Raw genomic sequence first — 20679 nt, 5'->3', positions numbered from 1 at the left:
AAGTTGCTGTCATTCGCAGCTTGATGATATATCAAATTGGGTCTATTATATAGACCAAGATTTACAATTGGTTACATCAGGAAATCAGCTAAAACTAAGGAACAGAAAGCATAAATCAAGCTAATCTAATTTAATATACAAGGTAACAAACCGTGATAGTTACAATCAGGATCCTAACAAATTAATGCTACTCTAATACATATCCTCCTCCTAACACTATATATAGTGATTGCCAAGTGAACTAGGATTTATATCATGCATGGCAAGTTTAAGGGTATCTGTGTGTATGTTGGTTCTCTATCTGAGCTCTTTTATTCTCAACATTGGTCACTCGCTTTCCCAAAGCAAGACCTTCCTGCAGAAAAAGCACACAGCTCTTTTCATATTAGGAGAGTCACTATTTGATGCTGGAAACAATGATTACATTAATTCCACCACTTTTTTTCAGGCTAACTATCCCCCATATGGGGAAACTTTCTTCAAGTATCCCACTGGAAGATTTTCTGATGGACGTATAATACCAGATTTCATTGGTTTGTTTCCACTATAACTAGTAGTATATATACATGTTTAAAGCATTATTGTATTTTACTTTAAGAGATGAAGTTTTTAGTTAAGCTTAATTATTATTATTATTATTTGTGGTTTAAGTTTGGTGAGTGTTTGCAGCTGAGTATGCAAAGTTGCCATTAATTCCTCCATACCTGCATCCTGGATACCATGATCAGTACATTTATGGAGTGAATTTTGCATCAGCAGGAGCTGGGGCTCTGGTTGAAACTAATCAAGGAAGGGTATGTTGTCCTTTTGCTAACTTTTGAAAAATTGTATATCATTAAAGACTCTGGTAGTATTTCAAAAAAAAAAAAAAAAGACGACTCTGAATGGTAATTTCAATTTGGTCACATGACTTGGTTTATGAAGAGCAGGTGACTCTTGAACATAATTTTTCATTCCTAATTTAGGAAGTGGTATTAGATTAAAAGCGGAAAAAATATAGCACATAAATCACATGTTTACAAAGCAAGAAATTAAACTTGTTCAAATTCATAAAGAAAGAATCAAATTGTTGGTCCAAAAAAAAAAAATTGAAATTAAAAGGTTGATTATCATATTAATATTGTTTATTAGAGAAATATGTAAATTATTGATGGCCTACACTTAAAAGCTTAACCATTAATGTAACTATTAGGTGATGCTATATTAATGGGTTTTTTAGATATCTCTACCACGCCCTCTCACAAAGAAAATGGGGTGCGGCAAGTATTGAACTCAGGACACTGATGTTCTAAACCATATAAAAAATCAATTTAACCCAAAAGTTTAAGCTGTTAAATAAAAGCCCATCAATAGTTTATATACTTCTTTAACACGCCCTATCACATAAGAACTCATTGGACTTGAAGAGTGGATGATGTACAAGTCCACCTATCTGTGCTAAGAATTCAACAAGAGAAAATGGGGACGGTGAGGATCGAACCCGTGACATCAAGGTTCTGGTACCATATAAAGAACCAATTCAACCCAACAGCTTAGGCTAGCTATTAGATGAGGCTACGTTAATGATTTTTTATATACCAAAGTCTACAAACCAAGTAAATTTTTAAAGTATACCATTAATATTGCTTCTATGTGCACTCATGCTCTAGTGCATATATAATGCAAACTCTTATTTTAGCAGAGATTTTTGTAAGTTTTGTATTATCAGTTCTCACACTACATTCAAAATTGGATCTTATGTATATAAGCATTTTTTCTCTTTTAGGTGATAGACCTAAAAACTCAGGCACTGTTCTTTGCACAAGTTAGCAAGCTATTCAGGCAGAAACTAGGAATAAAGGAAGCAAAGAAATTGCAGTCCAGAGCAGTCTATATATTTTCCATTGGAAGCAATGACTATGCAGCCCTTTTCTATACAGGGAATGGGGTTCTTCCGTACACTCAACAAGAAATAGTGGACTTAGTGATTGGCAACATTACAGCAGTGATCAAAGTACCTTAAGATTTGAACCTTTGGCCTTAATTAGTACTATTGCACTAACTTTTTGTTTTAAAACAATTATTTTCTTCAGTTGTTAGTACTTAGTTATTTTAATGATTGATTTTTTATGTAGAAAATTTATAAAGAAGGTGGAAGAAAATTCGGGTTTCTGAATATGGCTCCTTTTAATTGCATTCCATTTCTAAGGAGATTTGTAAATGGGACTTCAATAGATGCATGCCTGGAACAGGAAGCTTCAGCACTTGCAAGGCTACACAACAATGCACTTTCCAAAATACTTCAGAAGCTTGAGAAACAGCTAAAGGGATTCAGATACTCAATTACTGACTTCTACAATGCACTCATTAAATTAATTAAATACCCTTCAGAATATGGTATGTGCTCTTCAACTATATATATATATATATATGGCTTAGTTTTTACCAAAGAAAGAAAATAGCAAACTGCATCATCTTTGTTGTAACTATTGCTTTCTATTTATTTTTTTGCTGGTAAGGTTTCAAAGAAGGGAATGCAGTTTGTTGTGGAGGTGGGCCTTACAGAAGAGATTTTAGTTGTGGAGGGAAAAGGGGGATTGAAGAATATCAGCTATGTAACAATGTTAATGACTATGTGTTCTTTGATTCTGTACATCCCACGGAGCATGCTGCTGAGCATTTCGCCAAGCTAATGTGGAGTGGAAATAGTGATGTCATTGAATCTTACAATCTGAAACAGTTGTTTGACATTTGAAGACTAGCTACTTAAATGTAGTCCGTCACAGAATAAAATAAAATATAATAAATTCTAAGGTTATTATTATTCTGTGTATAAGAGCATATTTTATACTATAAATAATTATACAAATGTTGCGCCTCGGCAAGTGCACCGATTGTAAAAGTAATAAAAGTGTACTGAGTACGAGATCGTTCTCACGAGGATCAGATTTTCACCCACTAGTTCGCTAATCGCGGTTTAGTTGAACAAACAAGAATAAGATGAAGAGAATTGTATTTGAAAGAAATTAAAATTCAAAACAAGCAATAACATAAAAATTCAGAATTAAAAAGAACAATTGGAAAAGATGATGATTGATTAAAGAATTTAAAAACAAGCGTAGTTAAGGTTTCGACTTCCCTCAATCTCCTCAATATGTTATGAATTAAACTGCCAAGAATCCGTTCTTAATATATTGCCGATCAATTCTTTCTAAGTTAATTAGGGCTCAATTCCTTGTTACCCTAAATCTATGTGATCTCAGAAGAATCCTAGTTCCTCGGTTATTCCCCAAGAAAACATGCATTAAGATCAAGAATTTCAAGATTGCGCAATTACCCTATGTTTATCCCTAGATCACAAGTATTGTGATAAATTTATCAATTCAGGGTTCATGCACCAACATCCTTATTGTCATACAATTCCCCAAAATCATTCTATAAGGAGCAAACTCATAAAAAGCATTAAAGACAGATAAATTTATTAAATTATAAAAACAAAAGAATTCAAAGACAATTTAATTCATAAACATAAAGATTCAATTGGGTTCCATCTACTCTTAACTACATAAAAATCTAGTCTGGCATACTGAATTCAAAAACAATAGTAAATAAAAGAGAACCCCAAGCCTCCATTGGTGTGATGTTGACTTGGTTCCTCAGCGTTCCAGCGCTCCGCAACAGGATTCCTCTTTCAGGTCTCTATGTAATTCTCTGGATTGGTGTTATGTTCTGACCCTCAGCTCCCTAATTATAACCATTGAAGCCACATCCTTCATTGAATCTCCCATCGGATCCTTATCAGATTTGCAATCGATTCTACAATTGCTTCCTTTTCTTATTTAAGATCTTGTAGATTGGGTGATTGATTTAAACTTTGAATCCTATTATGATCCTTCTCAAATCTTCCATAGATCTCTATAAATCAAGGTCGATATGTTTCCGCTTTAATTCCGGTTATCCTAATCCGGTATCCATTGGGAAATCTCATCAAATCTTATTAAATCTTTGTTGTCTGATGCGTGCTTGGGTGCTCAAGCGCACTGTTGGCCGCTTGAGTGTGCTGTTGTGCCTCCAATTGTTGTTTTTGTCTGCCTGAGCGCGCTCGAGCGTGCTAATGAGCGCTCGAGCGTGCTCCTCGAGGGTGGATACATGTCTTCTTGGGCGCTTGAGCATGCATCTGTGCGCTTGAGCGCCCTGGACTGCTCAATTTGGCTGTTTTCCCTGCTTGTACGTGCTCAAACGTCCTCTTGTGCGCTTAAGCGTGCTCTTCTGGCCCTTGACTTGTAATATTTTGACTTCCTTTGGTCCATATTAAGCCGCAACTTCTTCGTCATGATTTCTTTAGCACTTCTTAGCACCAATATTTGTGGTTTTACCTTCAAAATGCAAATAACATCAAAACGTCAGCTCAATTTCCTATCTTATGACTTATATGTTGTAAAACTTTGAATTCCATGCATCCTACTACATAAAAGGTTTATCAACAAACAACATAATAAAATGGATTAATGGATCACATTTCAAACGTCTGAATCATGCATGGTCTTCTATGTTAATAGAAATAGCAAAATAGAATCATATTTGAAGTTTGAACAGGTATGCAGTAACTATATAGCAACATGTAAAGTTTTTCTTAAAATCTTTATTCTTCACAATTATTTCAGAAAGCTGGTGCTTTAGGTTGTGGACCAAGCAATGTAGCAACAAATGATGATTTGCTGAAAATTTATATAAAGTACTTGATAAGTTAGAGATCAAGTTACCAGGATTTAAATGTTCAATATTTGATTATTAGCATACACTCACTTGGAAACAGTGTAAATAACCCTCTGATGTATGATAGGCTTTGACCATAAACCTTGAAAAATGTTTTTTACTTTTTTTGGTTTTGGTTTGCCAACCGGTTCATCCACTTTTGGAATATAAATGTGCATCAATACTTACATATAGTGTTGATAAGTATCGTTTTAAAAAGATGACTAAAACCACTCCCAAAAATATTCCGATTTTAGATGGTAGCAAAAAGGTTATTGAATTTATTGGAAAGAAGAATTAGATGATATTTTCATGATAGGGTGAAGCATGTTGCGACTTCGGCAAGTGCACCGGTCGTACAAGTAATAAAGTGGTAAAAGAAAGGTTGTCGATCTCACAAAGATTGATTTATCAAGCAATAATTTATTTATATAATTAAAGTTGGATCATCGATCTTGGAAGTTCTTGAGAATGTAATTTGAATTAATAAAACAATTTAAAAACAATATTTTTTATTTTCAAGATTAAAAACCAAGAACAATAAAAAAAAATGCAAGAACGCAAACAAGAACAGTTTAAACTCAATTAAAGACAAGCGTAGCTAGGGATTTGATTTCCCCAACAAGTCTACCCTTTCTTGCAATCAACATTCAAGATTAAATTATTAACGATTATTTCTAAAATTGATTAAATCTCAATCTCTTGGTAATTTAATCCTTTACTTTATTCAAAAGTCTAATCCCTTAGAACCTTTTTCCTAGAGCAAGCATTAACGCAAGTACCATAAAGTTATAGCATTTGTAAGCCTATTCCTAGATCATGCAAACTCTAGCAATTAATCGATCGGAATCAAAACACCAACGTCCCTATTGTCATGCAAGATTCATGTATTTATCTATGAGTGATCAGTTCATAAACAAAGCTAGTCATGAAGAAACAGATTAATTACATAACTTAAATCATGAATATAAATTACAAGAAAAGATAAACAGTGTTCAAGAACCCATTGGTTCTGTCTTGCCCTAACTACAAAAATATCTAGCCTAACATAATCAAGAAAACTAAAGAAAGAGATAAAAAGAAACGAAAATTCATAAAACAAACATAAAATCCGGTCTCCATGGTGAAGCTTTGACCATTCCTCCGCTCCTCAGGTATGGAACGAAGCTTCTCTGCCTCCTACGTCATCTCTGACTGCCTCCTAGCCTTTCTCTATCACGTCCCAGAATGAATATCACAGCCTTAATCTCGTCTTTTTAAAGAAATAAAGACTGGGCTTTTTAATCTGGATAAGGCTCGCTGAAGCGAGCTGCTCAGCGAGCAAATTTCAACTTCTCGCTTAATTGCTCGTTGAAGCGAGCTTAATAGCGAGGGATAAACGAAGCCAGCGAGCCCAATAATCTTGATTAATTCTGCTATTTTCTTGATCCTCATCTCTACCAACTGCCTTTATCTATCAGAATTCGTAATTTGTTATTTTAAACCTGAAACAGTATAAAAAGAGATAAAAATGATATCAAATTGTTGAAATCTTAATATCTTTTGCATTTATTAATTTATACTATATTCTTTATCATATTTATCTTTATTTAATATAGTTTTGATTTTAAAAATATAGTGTCTATGACACTCATCAAAGCATATCATTATGGGTAGTAGTATGAACTACAGCTCATAAAGGTTAGGCCTCAGACAAGCTGAGAATTAAGGAGGAGGTGAATAAGCTTCGTTATGACTGATGAGAGGAGAAATTGGCAAAGTTCCAATAACGTAGGTAATGGTGATGAAGATGCTTTTTTTGAAGAGGTGATGGAGTATTTATAGAGTGAAGAAGATTTTATAGGCATAAGAGATATAATGCCATAATCGTTTCTAGTGGGTCCTATAATGATATGAGATTGCGTGACTCGTCATAGTTAATGAATAATTGATTCCTTTATAAAACAGAGTAATTATTGATATAATTGAAGGGAAGATCAATCAAATTAGAAAATAATTTATTACTGTAAATAGCATTGTTTTAAAACCCGGCTCGGACCGGCTGGGTTGACCAGAGACTAGGTGACCCAGTGGGTTTCCCGGTCCGATCGGGTAGTTGGACCGCTTCTGTAGTCAATTCAGATTGGACCGGTTGACTCGGCCGAAACCCGACGACCCGGGTTAGACCGGTTATTCCTTTCTCTTTTTTGGCAAATTTTTGTTTTGTTGATAAGAACTCTTGAATTAAATCATATTCATATTTTATTATAGATATGATTAAAAGTAAGGTGAAAATAATAAGGTATTTTAGATTAGTGCAGTTCGTTTATGTAATTTAGTTGCATCTTATAATGATCTCAAGAAGTTAAGTGGTGATAAACACTGATGGTCTCATGATCTCATCTCAACAGTGGACACTTTTTTCTTAGTGTATATTTCATGCATACTATTTGTTATCATGATAACGGTGAAACTTTTTTCTTAGTGTATATTTCATGCATACTATTTGTTATCATGATTTAATTTATCTGTATCATGTCAAGCACAAAAGGTGCATTTAACTTATATTGCAATTTTAATCCAATATTAGGATATGGCCTAGAGCTAGAAGCTTAGAAGTATATAATATTTGCTATCATTGAAAATTAATTTATTTTTTTAAGCTCATTGATAGCTTTCTTATGTGAATTTTTATTAATATAAGTAATATTTTTATATTTTTAATATGTGAACAGTAAATCCGGTTCAACCTGGTTGAACCAGTGACCCTCCTCGCTTGTGTGGGAAATGAGAAGTAATCACATGTAAAGGGGCCCATGTGCACTTAGGTGCTTAAGTGTTTTGGTCTTGTAGGACGGTCAGCCAAGGCCATTTAGCCAATCCAATCCAAAATATTTATTTTCTGGATTCGAACAATTTAATGACAGATCCAAACTCATCCTCTTAAAATTAAAATTGAGGAGGAAGAATCTGCTCCAAGATCCTTTGAGTATGGTGCACTAGCATAACATGTTGTAGAGTCCTGTAGGTTATATTACATGGATTGCTTATGAAGCTTCCTATTCTATCTTGTGCATTTCGTTCTCCATTCTCACAATATTTCAGGAACTTCCCTCTCTAAACATCCCATGCCAGGACAAACAATTTGGAAATTTACTTGCATTTTGTTATGGAACTGCGTAATGTTCAATTTAAACATATTTTAACTCGAGAGTAGGTTCAAGATACTTAATCATCATGGCAGGTAATATTTAAAAGAAATAATTTGAGAGAAAGAAAATATGTTTATGATCTAATATTTTCTGTTTGGGTTGCAAATAGAAAGCGGAGATAATTAATGAGGCAAAAATTTTAATTTATTATTTTTTAATAAATATTTACGAATAGATAATAATTTGGAATCAATTTATGGATCTATTACACTAGGGTGTGTATGACAACCTTCCCGGAATCAATTCTTTTTTAATTTCTGTTCCCGGAACAGAAATGGATAGGAAACTCGTTTAGTAAAACCGATTTTTTTTTGTTCCCGGGATGAACCGATTTAATTTTTGTGCTGGCGAACAGAAAAAAGAATTAGAAAATTTCCGTTTTTTTGTTCCAGGGCACAAAATGAGAAACACTTATCTCTCTCAATCATTCTCCACCTCTACCATCATCACCACCACCACCATCATCCTGACACTACTGCCGCCACCATCGTCGTCGCCGCCATCGTATCACTAGTGTCGTCGTCACCACCCCTCACCACCACGATGTCACCGTCACCATTACCATCACCTCCACTCATCACTACCACCATGCCACTGTCACCACCACCACAACTACCACCGCTGCCACTATTATCACCGTCACCACCACCATCATCGTAACCACTGCCGTCACCGCAACCATCGCCATCACACGCCACTGCCACCACCCTCATTGCCACCACTACCACCACCACGACGCCACCACTACCATCACCACCACTGTCACCAACCACCACTACCATTGTCGCAGCCACTACCGTCACCGCCGCCGCCGCCACCAACCACCACCATCATCGTCACAGCCATTACCGCCACCATTACACCACCCCCGGCACTACAATTACCACGTCATCGCCACCACTACCGCCACCGCCACAATCACCACCACCATCGCCACTGCCACCACCATCATGCCTTCACAACCACCACCACCATGTCATTGATACCATTGTTGCTGCCACCAACCACCATACCACCATCATTGTCGCAGCCACTACGTCACCTCTACCACCACCATCCCCACCAGTACCGCCGTCGCTGCCACTATTACCACCGCTATCGCTGCAACCACTCTCGTAACAACCACCACCACTACCGTACCGCGGCAGCCGCCGCCACCACCATGATGCCTTCACAACCACCACCACCATGCCACGGCTACCATTGTTGCCGCCACCAACCACCATACCCACCACTATTGTCGCAGCCACTGCCGTCACCTCTACCACCACCATCCCCACCAGTACTGCTGCCGCCGCCACCATTACCATCGCTATCGCTGCAACCACTGTCGTAACAACCACCACCATTATCTTCACCGCGTCACTGCCACCACCACTACTGTACCGCCGCTGCCGCCACCACCACAACCACACCATATGAAAAGGAAAGTAATGATCTGAAAAAAAATTATATTTAATAGGAATTATTTTTTATTATATTATTTATTGTGTTATCAAACACAATTCTCATTCTCAGAATAAAAATAGAACATGTTATCAAACACATTTTTTTCTCAAAAACTGTTCCAAGGCACAGAAATAGAAAAGAATTGTTTCTTTTCAGAAACAGTGCTAGGGAATAGAATAGTTGTCATGCACACCCTTAGTCACGCCCAAAATGGGCATGACCACTCGCGCCCCAATAAAGCGCAACCAATAAGGCAATCATGTCTTTTTAGACGTGACTAGTCAGTAGTCACGCCCCAATTAGGCACGACCTAGCACAAGTATACCCTCATTTTTCACTTCACACCATCTTTCCACCTTTTCTCTAAGATTTTGCTCTAACTTCTCTCTAGATTTCTCCTTTAGTCTTTTGCACAGTGAATCTCTGTTGGTCAAGTAAGTCTTAATATTTGTTTTCTATATTTTTGAATTACAGCAAAAGATTTGAGTAAAAAATAGATCATAGGGTTACTTTTACAAGGCTTAAGTCTACATATTGTTCTATATTGTATTATTTATATATAAAATAATTATTTAAATATTTTTAATCAAAAAATAAGGGTTTAATATTCCTATCTTTGCGGGTCCCATTATAATGAAAAGAAAAAAAAAATTAATGGGACTCACTCACTTTTATGTGAATATGGCAGAAAAACTTTCCTTTAGCAAAGGCAAAATTACTTTTCCCGTTAAATAATATTTTGTTTCTTTTTTCTACTTATTGATAGCATGTAAATGGCTGGGTCAGACAACACTTTGATCTAAATAGAACCAACCTATGTAAAATATGTTGTGCCTCACTGACCTATTAGCATGGTGTGGGCTGCTTGGCCTAAATTTAAAAATCAAAAGCCATGGCCTAATTTGTATGCTTGTAGGGCAGGCTTAGTACAAATAAGTTTATGACCTATTTTCTAAACAAGCTTATTTTAATGCCCGAATCTGTTTTATTTTAATTACTAAATTTAGTAGGCCAAACCTAGCCTGATGTAGGTTTGATTGTAGACTCCTAATAGGTTGTTTTACCTGTTTACACCCCTATGATAGGTATTGAAGATTAGATAAACTTAAATAGGCTAATACACTTAGGCTAGACCTTTTAATTTTTAAATATAATTCAGACCTATAGTTTAATTTACACCAAACTAATAGACTTTGCCAGACTCGAAATATTTTATCTACAATTTTTCTATTTAGACTAAAGTCAAATAAAATGCATAGTTTGCTAAAAATATGAAGTGAGTTTGTGGGGTGTATGAAAATCTCATTGTAGTATCTAATAAAACTAGTATGATATGTTTAAGCTAGATTTAATTATTCTGCAATATCACTGGATTACAATTACAATTTTGGTTTAAATTGAATACGATAATTATTGTAAATATGGAACGTGCACTGTTTAAAAAAAAAAGTTTAATCGCATCTTAATTGAACTGTTGTGATTATAATTGCGCTTAATATCATACATAATAATAACATACCAAAATACTACGGGGTGTTACATCACCGGAGGTCAATCACTTCTCACCTCTCTCTTCCCCTTCTACCTCTTTCTTCTTTTCATCTTTCTTCTTTATAGCCCTCACTTCTCTTCTCCCTCTGCCACCATCGGTCTGCAGCTGTGAAGCTACTCGATTTCTCTCTATTTATTTTATGCGACAAAGTTGTGAAGCTACTTCCACTTCCAATTTTAAGTCAATGGTATATTTTAAGGACCTTGAGTAATTATATTCATATGAAAAATAAAATAAAAAACATTTGGAAAAACATGTTCAAGTTCAAGTGCTACCTACAGTTTATCATTTTGAGGTAGAGAAAGTTCAAATGCAAAAGGATAACTACATAAATTTGTTTTGTTATAATATATATAGTCGTCATGAATTTTTTTTTTAAATATTGAAAAATTTTAATTCTACAAATATATTTTTTTTCTTTGAACATACTGATCAATAGATTTTTATAAAAATTAATATCATATAACATATTTGGAAGAGTTATATAAATTCTTTATTAAATGGTATTTTTGTCCTACGTAATATTATACATTATCAAACATTAAATAGTATTATCTTATACAACACATTATTTTATACAATGTCATATCAAACGCTTGATAGTATTAAAATTTAATCAAGTCTTATACAATCAGGTTTTATACTATTAAGTCTTATATTATCAGGTCTTATCATATCTTGTGCATCAAACATGCCCCCTCGTCTAAATTAATAGAAACTTAGTTTTAATTGAAGTAAAAGCCAACTCAATTTTCTGGCAAAATATTGCACACTTTTGTTCACATTTGGCAAAGCTGGCTGTATATAAAACTTTTAAATTACCTTTAATGTGTTATATGTCATCATCAAACTTTAGTTAAAGCTTTGAACTATCGATTGCATGAGTATATCTCTCATATATAAAATAAGTATAGAAGTGTACTTCATGTGGCGAGAAATCATTCAAAAATTTAGTTCGGCCATCACATATTCATCTTCCTTTAATTACATTTTTCTGGCAGCAATATATTATTATTTGGCCCACTTAACTTAAATGACACTAAATAACTTTGGATTTTTTCATTCAAATGTGGAATTTCATTAAGTCGCAGTGCCTCCACTTTAGTGTATATATCCTTTCACACTTTCTATACTAGATCATGTAAAGTCTTCTTACATTATGTCCCCTATGTCAAATTAAGAGTTCTGCTCTTCCTACATTTAATTTCTACACCAAATTCCTTGTATCTTCTTCAATAACCAGAAAAGAGACAGAAGGTAAGGATTACAAAAACAGTGTTAGTGTGCATCATAAATTTCAGTTGCATCCATCAAATAGATTAAATAAGTAGTATGCATACATGGAAAAAGATCATTCCAAATTATGTGAGGCTTTTTTAACTAAGAAACAAAGCCTTCTCTGAAGCTCTTTGTATATAAAGAGTTGAAACCAGCAACTCAAGCATATAAAGAGAAGCCAATAAAAACAATGGCAAGGGTATCCACCACCATTAGTCTAACATGTTATTTGGTGTTGTTATTATTAACCATCTGCATCATGGAAAAGTGCCATGCACAATTCAAAACAAAGAAAGAACACAAAGCCTTGTTTGTGTTTGGGGATTCACCTTTTGACCCTGGAAACAACGTGTATCTCAGTGGTGGCAGCAAACTGGAAACAGTTCATTGGCCTTATGGGGAAACATACTTCAAACATCCCACAGGAAGATACTCAGATGGCCGTGTAGTACCTGATTTCATTGGTGAAGTTTTCTTACTTTGAATAGCTTTTTCTTCATCTCTTTTTTTCCATTACTTGAATATTTGAAACTAATATAATGATATATCATTGTATGTGCTTTTTATGCTGCAGCTACTTTTGCAGACTTGCCTATACTTTCACCATATCTGCAACCACATCCTACTCGGTTTACTGATGGTGCTAACTTCGCTTCAGGTGGAGCTGGTGTTATCTCCACTCGTTCAAATCCATGTGTATGTGGTTCCTTAACTCAATTAAATTTCATCAAGAAGTGGGTGAAGAAGTTACCTAAAGTAATTATACATAAATAAGTTTAAATATACAGTTACAAATGCAGATTGAAGAGAAAAAAAAAAAAAAAAAAAAAGCATATATTTAACCCTTTTTCCCGATCCTTAATTCATATATTGTTATATTTTATTTATAGTTTTTTAAGAGACTATCTTTATGTTTTCAAAATACAATTGAATGTGTTCATATAAGACTATATTACTACCCTTAACAACTTTTTTCATACAAAATCACAGAGAGGATGTTGAGTAAAGAGGCATAGGAATATTCAACATCTATATAGTATACTAATTAGCGATTTCTTATTTCTATATGTATAGTACACATCATATTATCATTTTATTAAAAATTTTCTAACAATATGCACGAGATGTCCAAGAATGTGAAATATGTCATATTAGACATCTTAGGCTCCTATATTTTAACATGATATTAGTATATCAGACATTAAGTATGTGCGTTTGTAAATATAGTGACATTCAAGATATTAATAGTTATTCTTTTCAGATTGATCTTCCAACACAAGTGAGATATTTCAAGGCAGTAGTGAAGTCACTGAAACGGGAACTAGGAGATATAGGAGCCAAGAGAGTTTTGGAAAATGCTGTTTACTTGTTTAGTATTGGAGGCAACGACTATGTTGCCCTTCATAGCCAAAATCCCAACACCACTGAGTCATACAGAAGGGCATACATTAACCAAGTTGTTAGCAACCTCACTAATGTGTTCAAGGTGAGGAAAATAACCTTACATTACCCCTTTCTCAAATTCTTTTATTATTTAAGATTTAGGGTCTAATATATACACTACAATATATTTGGACTATTATAGCCTGTTTGTTATTATTATATACTATTTTTAATTACAGGAGGTGTATAGTCAAGGAGCCAGGAAAATAGCATATCAAAATGTAGGACCTTTGGGTTGTGCTCCAGAGAGTAGAGTAGTGAGTACTGGTGCTTGTGCTCAAGATTTAATGGCAATGGCAAGAGAACACAACCAAGTTTTCTCTGAAGCTCTTAAGAAGTTAGGGAGCGAGCTACCAGGACTTAGATACTCAATATTTGATTATTATAATGCAATTAACGACAGAGTAAACAACCCTGTGAAATATGGTATGTTATATTCAAATTAAAATGTTCGCCAAGGTAATATTTTGTTTGCATTTCTATAATTGATCAATGCTTGCTTCCCCTGATTGTGATTATGTTTTGTAAAGGATTGAAGGAGGGTGTGACAGCATGTTGTGGTGTTGGTCCCTTCAGAGGAACTGGTTGTGGAGAAGCAAAGAAATTTTATGTGTGCAGTAAACCATATGAATATGTATGGTTTGATTCCGCACATCAGGTTGAAAGGGTCAATGGCCAAATAGCTGAACTTATATGGAGTGCTCCACCAGATGTAACTGGGCCTTACAATGTGAAGCAGTTATTCGGATATCAGTAGTATTTGTAATTTTTATCACCTTTTTATATGTTTTAAATAAATTAAGGCTATGTGAGGTGTGGTGACTATATATGTTGTATCAATTCCTCAATTGCCATCTAGATGTGTTATTGATGAAATTCTCCCACTATGTATCGCCATGTGGCCAGCAGAGCCAATGATAAAATATATCACATATTAAATATTTTTCTAATAAATGTTTAGAGATACTTATTATGGAATATAATGTAAAATACATTGATTAGAAAACATTTTTCAAATTCTTAATATAAAATAGTTTTTGTTTAATGATGTTTTTATTTTTTAATGCATTAACAAATTAATTCCCTTGTACTCTTTGCATTAATGTGAAGTGGCCAACACAACACCGACCACCGATTATATGCAGAGCTTTCCTACGTGTAAACCAAATCCTTTGTACACCGACCTCAACATAATGTGTTAAAATGGACCTAGAACAAAGAAGTACGAAATACCACAATGCCAATATAAAAAAAAAAAAGTACTTAACAAAACATAATAATATAAATTTTATGGATTTAATTAATTATAAATTGATATTCAAGTAAATTACTTTTTTAGCACGAATATTAATATAATTATTTAATATAAAACATAATATATAAATATATAATTGGCTTAATCTGCATAATTTGAGTAAGCAAAGCCTAAAAAATAATTTCTCCAAAAAGAAAGAAAAAAATCTACTCATGAATTCATAAAAACCTCCTTATAAATAATTGTAGTAGCAATAGCAATCCACAGAAGAACTCATCAAAACCAGGATTTAAGTGAAGCTTGGGAAGCTTTTGCGGAGTGCAAGTAACAACAGAGCGAGTTATGGCAAGCCTGAGCTCTCTGTTATGTGCAGTGCTGTTCATTCACAGCACAGTAAGCTGCTATGCTGCTGGACCTAACCACAAGAAAAAACATCTGGCCCTCTTTGTTTTCGGGGATTCACTTTTTGATCCTGGAAATAATCAATACCTCAGCAGAAGCATCAGAGAGCCATCAACTAAATGGCCTTATGGAGAAACCTACTTCAAGCATCCCACTGGAAGATTCTCTGATGGGCGTCTAGTCCCTGATTTCATAGGTATATCTTTGTTGTTTCACTACATTTTCATGTTTCAGTAAACTGTAATATCTAAATTTATCAGTAACTTGAAACCTGCAACAGCAATTATGAAAACTCTGATGCTTAATCCTGACTAATTTATTGTAAATTGCAGCTCAATTTGCAAATTTGCCAATACTTCCACCATACCTGCAAAATGGTGACCACCAATTCACTAATGGGGCTAACTTTGCATCAGCTGGAGCAGGCGTTCTTGCTCACACTAATCCAAAAGTAGTAAGTGATACACTCCATTCAATAAATCCTCCCCCTTTGTTTCTTGCAAATTTAATCTCCCATGTAACTTGCACTGTTTGCAGCATGGCAGTATTACTCAGGTTCTAGTAACAATTCGACATAGTATTGTAATAGAGCACTCAATGACCATTTCCCTTTTCAGATCAATCTTCCAACACAATTGAGCTACTTCAAGGCAGTAGTGAAATCACTAAAAAATGAACTAGGCGATAAAAAAGCCAAGGTTTTGAGCAATGCTGTATACTTGTTTAGTATGGGAGGCAACGATTACATCGGCCTTCACTACCAAAACCCCAATGTCACTCAGTCATACCAAACCCAATATGTCAAGATGGTGATTGGCAACTTGACCAATACACTGAAGGTTAGTATTTTAATTTAATAAAAAAAAATTGACCAATACCCCAATGTGTATTTGTTCCCCTTCAATCATGCCTCCCCATTTCTCCATTTCCATTGAACTCTTTCTTTTCAATTTTGATGGCAGGAAGTATATATCCTAGGAGGCAGGAAAATTGCGTTTCAAAATGCAGGGCCTTTGGGCTGTACGCCAAATGATAGAGCAAGGAATGCTCAACCGGGTGGTGGCTGTGCTGAAGTAGTATCAGCAATGGCAAGACAACATAACAGAGCTCTATCTGTAGCACTGAAGAAGTTAGAGAGCACGTTACCAGGATTTAAGTATTCAACATTCAATTACTATAATGCACTTTTAGGCAGAGTCAACAAGCCTTCCAAATATGGTAGGCTATGACTAATTTTTAGCTTTCATAACTGGGTGCTTTATGTTCATTCTAACATTCTAACATTGTTGTCTACATTGTACAGAATTTAAGGAAGGCAAGGTAGCCTGCTGTGGTAATGGAGCCTATAGAGCATCTGGGTGTGGTGGTGGATTTAGTGGAAAGGAGAAGTTTGAGGTATGTAGTAACCCTGCTGAATACGTGTGGTTTGATGGAGCACATACCACTGAGAGAGCAAACCGCCAACTAGCAGAGCTAATGTGGAATGGACCACCAACGATTACAGGGCCTTACAATGTGAAGCAACTATTTGGATGTACAATATAATTTAATAACGTTCTATAATATTTGATTCAATATATACGTGCAGTAATAAAGCTTTCAGCGTCTACGTGATTAATTTAGAGTTTTGATCTTTTGGTGATTAAGGCAGATTCTATGATATAGTAACCATGTGCAATTTTACTTTCGCAAAGAAAATACACCAAGGCCCTACTAAATGATAAAAGATTACCAAGGCAAAAGAACTTCACGTATTTGAGATCTACGATGAATCTGAATGATATTATTACCAATAATCACTTTTATCATGGTTTTTATCATTAGCTTCATCATGAGGAAGCAAACAGACAAACCTAAAAAAAGGCATCTGAACTATTGCAATACTGGAAAATGTGCCAGACAGCATGAGAACTTATAGTCACTAGTTTACAAATATCGATTAATCACTAAAAGAAATGGAACAACATCAAGGGAAACTTTCTCATACACCTGGTTTTTCCATCTTAATATTTCACGGCAGTTGTCCATGTACCTTGCACACTAGGGTGTTTGGTTACGTGTCTTGTCCTCAGTTTCACTACCTTCCTTCCCAATGCATTCCTTAGCCTGGTTGCTTGCAGTAGTATGTCTTCCGAATCCAAATTCTTCACACATATCACTCGTTCTCTTTTGTTCTCTGCATTTCATAGGAGAAACATCAATTACAGCTGAGGAAAATTTTCAAGTAACAAAGTTACAAGTGAGAACAATAATCTTACTGTAAAAACCCTTCAGATGTGGATGCTGACCACGAATGAGTTCAGTAACCACCTCTAATTGAGGATTCTTTTCCTTAAAAGCTGGCAATTGTGACTCCATAAATGCCCTATCAAATATTTAAAAATTAAAGTAAGAATCCCCTGTTCAAAACAAAAGAGAACATGAAAAAGATACTTACTCATAGCACTCTGGTTCCAAGCCTTTACTACTAGACCACTAGGCATAATGCAAAGGCGAGCAGACGGAAAAAATTTGTTATCAAGGAGTACAGTATAATTACAACTTCTCTCTAACATTAAAAAAAAAAAGGTTATGACTGGCATGAAGTCACAGGGGACAAGACAAAATAAAACCAGTAAGATGTCAGCAAAAGGACCATACAAGCAAAGAACAAATTGTAAATTTTTACTTCATGAAATTTTCCCAGTCTGAAGAGAAAAAGGTTGATACTCAATATAAAGTTCAATTATTAAGCTATCATCTAAAGCACAAGACTTAGAAACAAGCCATAGAGTGAAGGGGACAATCACAAAGACTTAAATTTTAATGGTAAGCAAAACAAAATAACAAATAATAACCCTGCAGTTAAAGGGAAAACATAATCAATTACGGGCAAAACAATACCTATTCCCAAGAACACAAGTCCAATCAAAACCTTGTTATTATCAGAAGATATGTAATTATATAATACTGTAAACAATCTCAATTGTTAAGTCCTGGAAGAAATACCAGCTATCTACTCATTATATTATATATCATCATATATGAACCATGATGACCAGATCATTTATGAACCATTCCACACCATCCCTTCAGAACTCACAAATATAACCCCCAGAGATTAATTGCAATGCTATAAACAAATAAGAAGAGCAAAACGGATAGTAATCCAGAAAAATCTATAAACCCAAATACCCAGAAATAAATAAAAATAAAAACTTTTATGTCTCCAAGAAAACAAATATGAAAATGAACATAATGGGATTGCATTTGTACCTTATACCTCTGCTACTTCCGCCCCAGTCGCTATAGCTGACAATCAGCTTCTGAAGTTGCCAAACCCCTCGCAAAGCCATTAGATACTAAACAAAAATTAAAAAAAGAAAAAAGAAGAGAAAAAGGGGTTCAGATAAATATGAATTGAATGATGCGAATGAGTAGCGCAATGAACGAAACATGATTGATACCTTTCGATTTCACCAATTTCCGAAACGAAACTACGTCGAATTGCGTTCTCCTGCGAGTGTGACTGTCACTGTGATAGTCAAAGAAATGAAGGCAAATTAGCTGCAACACTGCGAACCCTACCAATATACACTGAAGAAGAAGAAGCCCGTAAACGCCACCGTTTTGGTATACCTTTTTTTTTTTTAACCCTTTCTATCAAAATTATTTTTTATTTTGAATCAAATTTTCATTCACATCACGGTAAAATTTTATTACCCCTATCATTAAAAAAAAAAAAAAAAAAACTTCAAAAATAAAGTTACAATGGGTTTGGTGATAATATAAAGATATTTTGAAGGTTTTGAAAAAGAAAAAAATATTTTATTATTAGGATGAATTATTAAGATAAAATTGATAAATATAAATTTAGAATAAAAAAAAACTGAAAAAAAAAATGAAAAAAATAAATATCTAATATATATATATATATTTTACAAAAGTTCCTCTCGACAATTTTTTTATTTTTTATTTTTATTTATTATTATAATAAAAAAATCTTTTAATAATAAAAAAACTTTGTAAAAATATGTTTAACTAATTTTCTACTGCTAAAATTAAACACAACCATATATTATTAACTACCAAAAAAATGTTTTATCTTTTAAATTCCTTTTGCTTTTACTATCTTTTTAATAGTTAATGCCATATTAATCACGCACTTTATTTATTTAAATATAAATATTGTTATATTTATATTTGAGTAAATAGTTAAATTAACTTTTAAAAAATATAATGTCAACTATATTTGTACTGTTAGGATCTATAAGCCCACTATGTTTCCTTTAGTGATGGAGTCACTGTATGGGTGATACCTCTAATGAAGGTAAAGACCAGGCTAGAAGTATTGTTCAAAGTATTAAGCAAGCTAATAACAATGGAAGATTCGGTGTGGGTATGGTGTAACTCATAATAAATGGGCAGAATAACGATACATAAGATATCTTCTTTGTCAAGGGGGTTATTTATAGGGGAAGGTGCTATGAACCTTCTGAGGGTTGGTGAGAAGAGGGTCAACTCTCCTTGGGATATGCCAGGGGTGGCAGACGATAGACGGTGCTGGGCGTGACAGGCGTTGCTATGATAGCAGTGACGCGCCCCCCAGTGTCTGACGGTGTTAGCGTGTGACAAAGGGTAGTTTCCTCTTGTGACAACTGGGGCGATCATCATTGAGGGTTAGGGTCCCAAGATAGGACATTTTTGTGTTTCCTCTAGGGAGTGTCGTCGCTTTGGAGGTTGGGGAGCTGACGGTTGGTAGGGCTGACGTGGAAAGGGGGTTGAGGTAGGGCTGACGTGGAAATGAGTTAAGATTGGGCTCAGACCTTTGGGCTGCCGCGTTGTTGGGCCTATCCAGAACAATATTAATTCTTAAAAGATGGAAATTACATTCATCGTAGACACGAAATATGTATTTAGTCGATCAATTTAATTATTTAAGTATGTATTTCGTTATTTAAATTAAATTTTGAAGTTCTTGACTTTAGGACTAATTTGACTCAAAAATTTCCCTTAACGTAATTTTCATCATTTAAAGACTTATATAACTGATCTATATCTTTTAAAGATTAATCTTATTAGTTATTATATTTTTATATTTGAAAGTAAAGGGGCAGGATATACTGACCACCAAAAAAGTTTATCACATTTACAACCAATCTAATCACTGTTGATTTCAGTCAATTTAATGATTATAATTTATTAGAAATTGTTGGGTCTTATTTATTAATAAATTATTAATTTTCAATAAATATAATAAATTATAATTGTTAAATTGACAAAAATTAACAGTGATTAAATTGATCATAAAAGTGATAAATTTTTTTGATGATAAATATACCATGTGCCTGAAGTAATTGGTGACTAAATGAAAAATTGAATTTCCTGTGTATGGG

The 20679-nt window shown here is 34.4% G+C and overlaps 4 protein-coding genes across 4 annotated transcripts; 3 read left to right on the top strand and 1 right to left on the bottom strand.

The window, feature by feature from the left end:
• Positions 1-259: 259 nt before the first annotated feature.
• LOC133305690 (GDSL esterase/lipase 5-like) lies at positions 260-2734 on the top strand. The gene is made up of 5 exons (XM_061505928.1): positions 260-533; positions 670-794; positions 1766-1993; positions 2115-2376; positions 2499-2734. Exons 1-5 carry the CDS (start codon positions 260-262, stop codon positions 2732-2734), a joined length of 1125 nt encoding a protein of 374 aa, XP_061361912.1.
• Positions 2735-12463: 9729 nt separating this feature from the next.
• Positions 12464-14404, top strand: LOC133305668 (GDSL esterase/lipase 1-like). Its single transcript, XM_061505906.1, has 5 exons — positions 12464-12668; positions 12779-12900; positions 13466-13690; positions 13827-14073; positions 14178-14404. The coding sequence occupies exons 1-5, from the start codon at positions 12464-12466 to the stop codon at positions 14402-14404; spliced, it is 1026 nt and encodes a 341-aa protein (XP_061361890.1).
• A 781-nt stretch (positions 14405-15185) lies between these two features.
• Positions 15186-16849, top strand: LOC133305667 (GDSL esterase/lipase 1-like). Its single transcript, XM_061505905.1, has 5 exons — positions 15186-15500; positions 15637-15758; positions 15922-16143; positions 16267-16522; positions 16608-16849. Exons 1-5 carry the CDS (start codon positions 15245-15247, stop codon positions 16847-16849), a joined length of 1098 nt encoding a protein of 365 aa, XP_061361889.1. The 5' UTR covers positions 15186-15244.
• A 235-nt stretch (positions 16850-17084) lies between these two features.
• LOC133305683 (large ribosomal subunit protein mL43) lies at positions 17085-18880 on the bottom strand. Its single transcript, XM_061505921.1, has 4 exons — positions 18751-18880; positions 18560-18645; positions 17563-17669; positions 17085-17480 (listed from the first exon to the last, which is right to left on the bottom strand). The coding sequence occupies exons 2-4, from the start codon at positions 18637-18639 to the stop codon at positions 17308-17310; spliced, it is 360 nt and encodes a 119-aa protein (XP_061361905.1). The 5' UTR covers positions 18640-18645; positions 18751-18880; the 3' UTR covers positions 17085-17307.
• Positions 18881-20679: the final 1799 nt, after the last annotated feature.

This window comes from Gastrolobium bilobum, unplaced genomic scaffold (assembly GCF_033153095.1).
Source record: "Gastrolobium bilobum isolate Gb01-03AN ecotype WA unplaced genomic scaffold, APGP_CSIRO_Gbil_v1 utg7702, whole genome shotgun sequence".
Lineage (NCBI taxonomy): Eukaryota > Viridiplantae > Streptophyta > Magnoliopsida > Fabales > Fabaceae > Gastrolobium > Gastrolobium bilobum.
The sequence above is the reverse complement of the archived record's forward strand: the minus strand, read 5'-3'. Positions and strand labels throughout refer to the sequence as shown.

What these genes read in the sequence shown, in the direction of transcription:
- LOC133305690 (XM_061505928.1), top strand. Translation starts at nt 260, where the DNA reads ATGGCAAGTTTAAGGGTATCTGTGTGTATGTTGGTTCTCTATCTGAGC. An exon ending in TATAATACCAGATTTCATTG is followed by an intron (nt 534 to 669) that starts GTTTGTTTCCAC and finishes GAGTGTTTGCAG; the next exon opens with CTGAGTATGCAAAGTTGCCA. An exon ending in TAAATACCCTTCAGAATATG is followed by an intron (nt 2,377 to 2,498) that starts GTATGTGCTCTT and finishes TTTGCTGGTAAG; the next exon opens with GTTTCAAAGAAGGGAATGCA.
- LOC133305668 (XM_061505906.1), top strand. Translation starts at nt 12,464, where the DNA reads ATGGAAAAGTGCCATGCACAATTCAAAACAAAGAAAGAACACAAAGCC. An exon ending in TGTAGTACCTGATTTCATTG is followed by an intron (nt 12,669 to 12,778) that starts GTGAAGTTTTCT and finishes TTTATGCTGCAG; the next exon opens with CTACTTTTGCAGACTTGCCT. An exon ending in ACCTCACTAATGTGTTCAAG is followed by an intron (nt 13,691 to 13,826) that starts GTGAGGAAAATA and finishes TTTTAATTACAG; the next exon opens with GAGGTGTATAGTCAAGGAGC.
- LOC133305683 (XM_061505921.1), bottom strand. Translation starts at nt 18,639, where the DNA reads ATGGCTTTGCGAGGGGTTTGGCAACTTCAGAAGCTGATTGTCAGCTAT. An exon ending in GGAAGTAGCAGAGGTATAAG is followed by an intron (nt 17,670 to 18,559) that starts GTACAAATGCAA and finishes AATATTTGATAG; the next exon opens with GGCATTTATGGAGTCACAAT. An exon ending in ACATCTGAAGGGTTTTTACA is followed by an intron (nt 17,481 to 17,562) that starts GTAAGATTATTG and finishes TATGAAATGCAG; the next exon opens with AGAACAAAAGAGAACGAGTG.
- LOC133305667 (XM_061505905.1), top strand. Translation starts at nt 15,245, where the DNA reads ATGGCAAGCCTGAGCTCTCTGTTATGTGCAGTGCTGTTCATTCACAGC. An exon ending in TCTAGTCCCTGATTTCATAG is followed by an intron (nt 15,501 to 15,636) that starts GTATATCTTTGT and finishes TGTAAATTGCAG; the next exon opens with CTCAATTTGCAAATTTGCCA. An exon ending in CTCACACTAATCCAAAAGTA is followed by an intron (nt 15,759 to 15,921) that starts GTAAGTGATACA and finishes TTCCCTTTTCAG; the next exon opens with ATCAATCTTCCAACACAATT.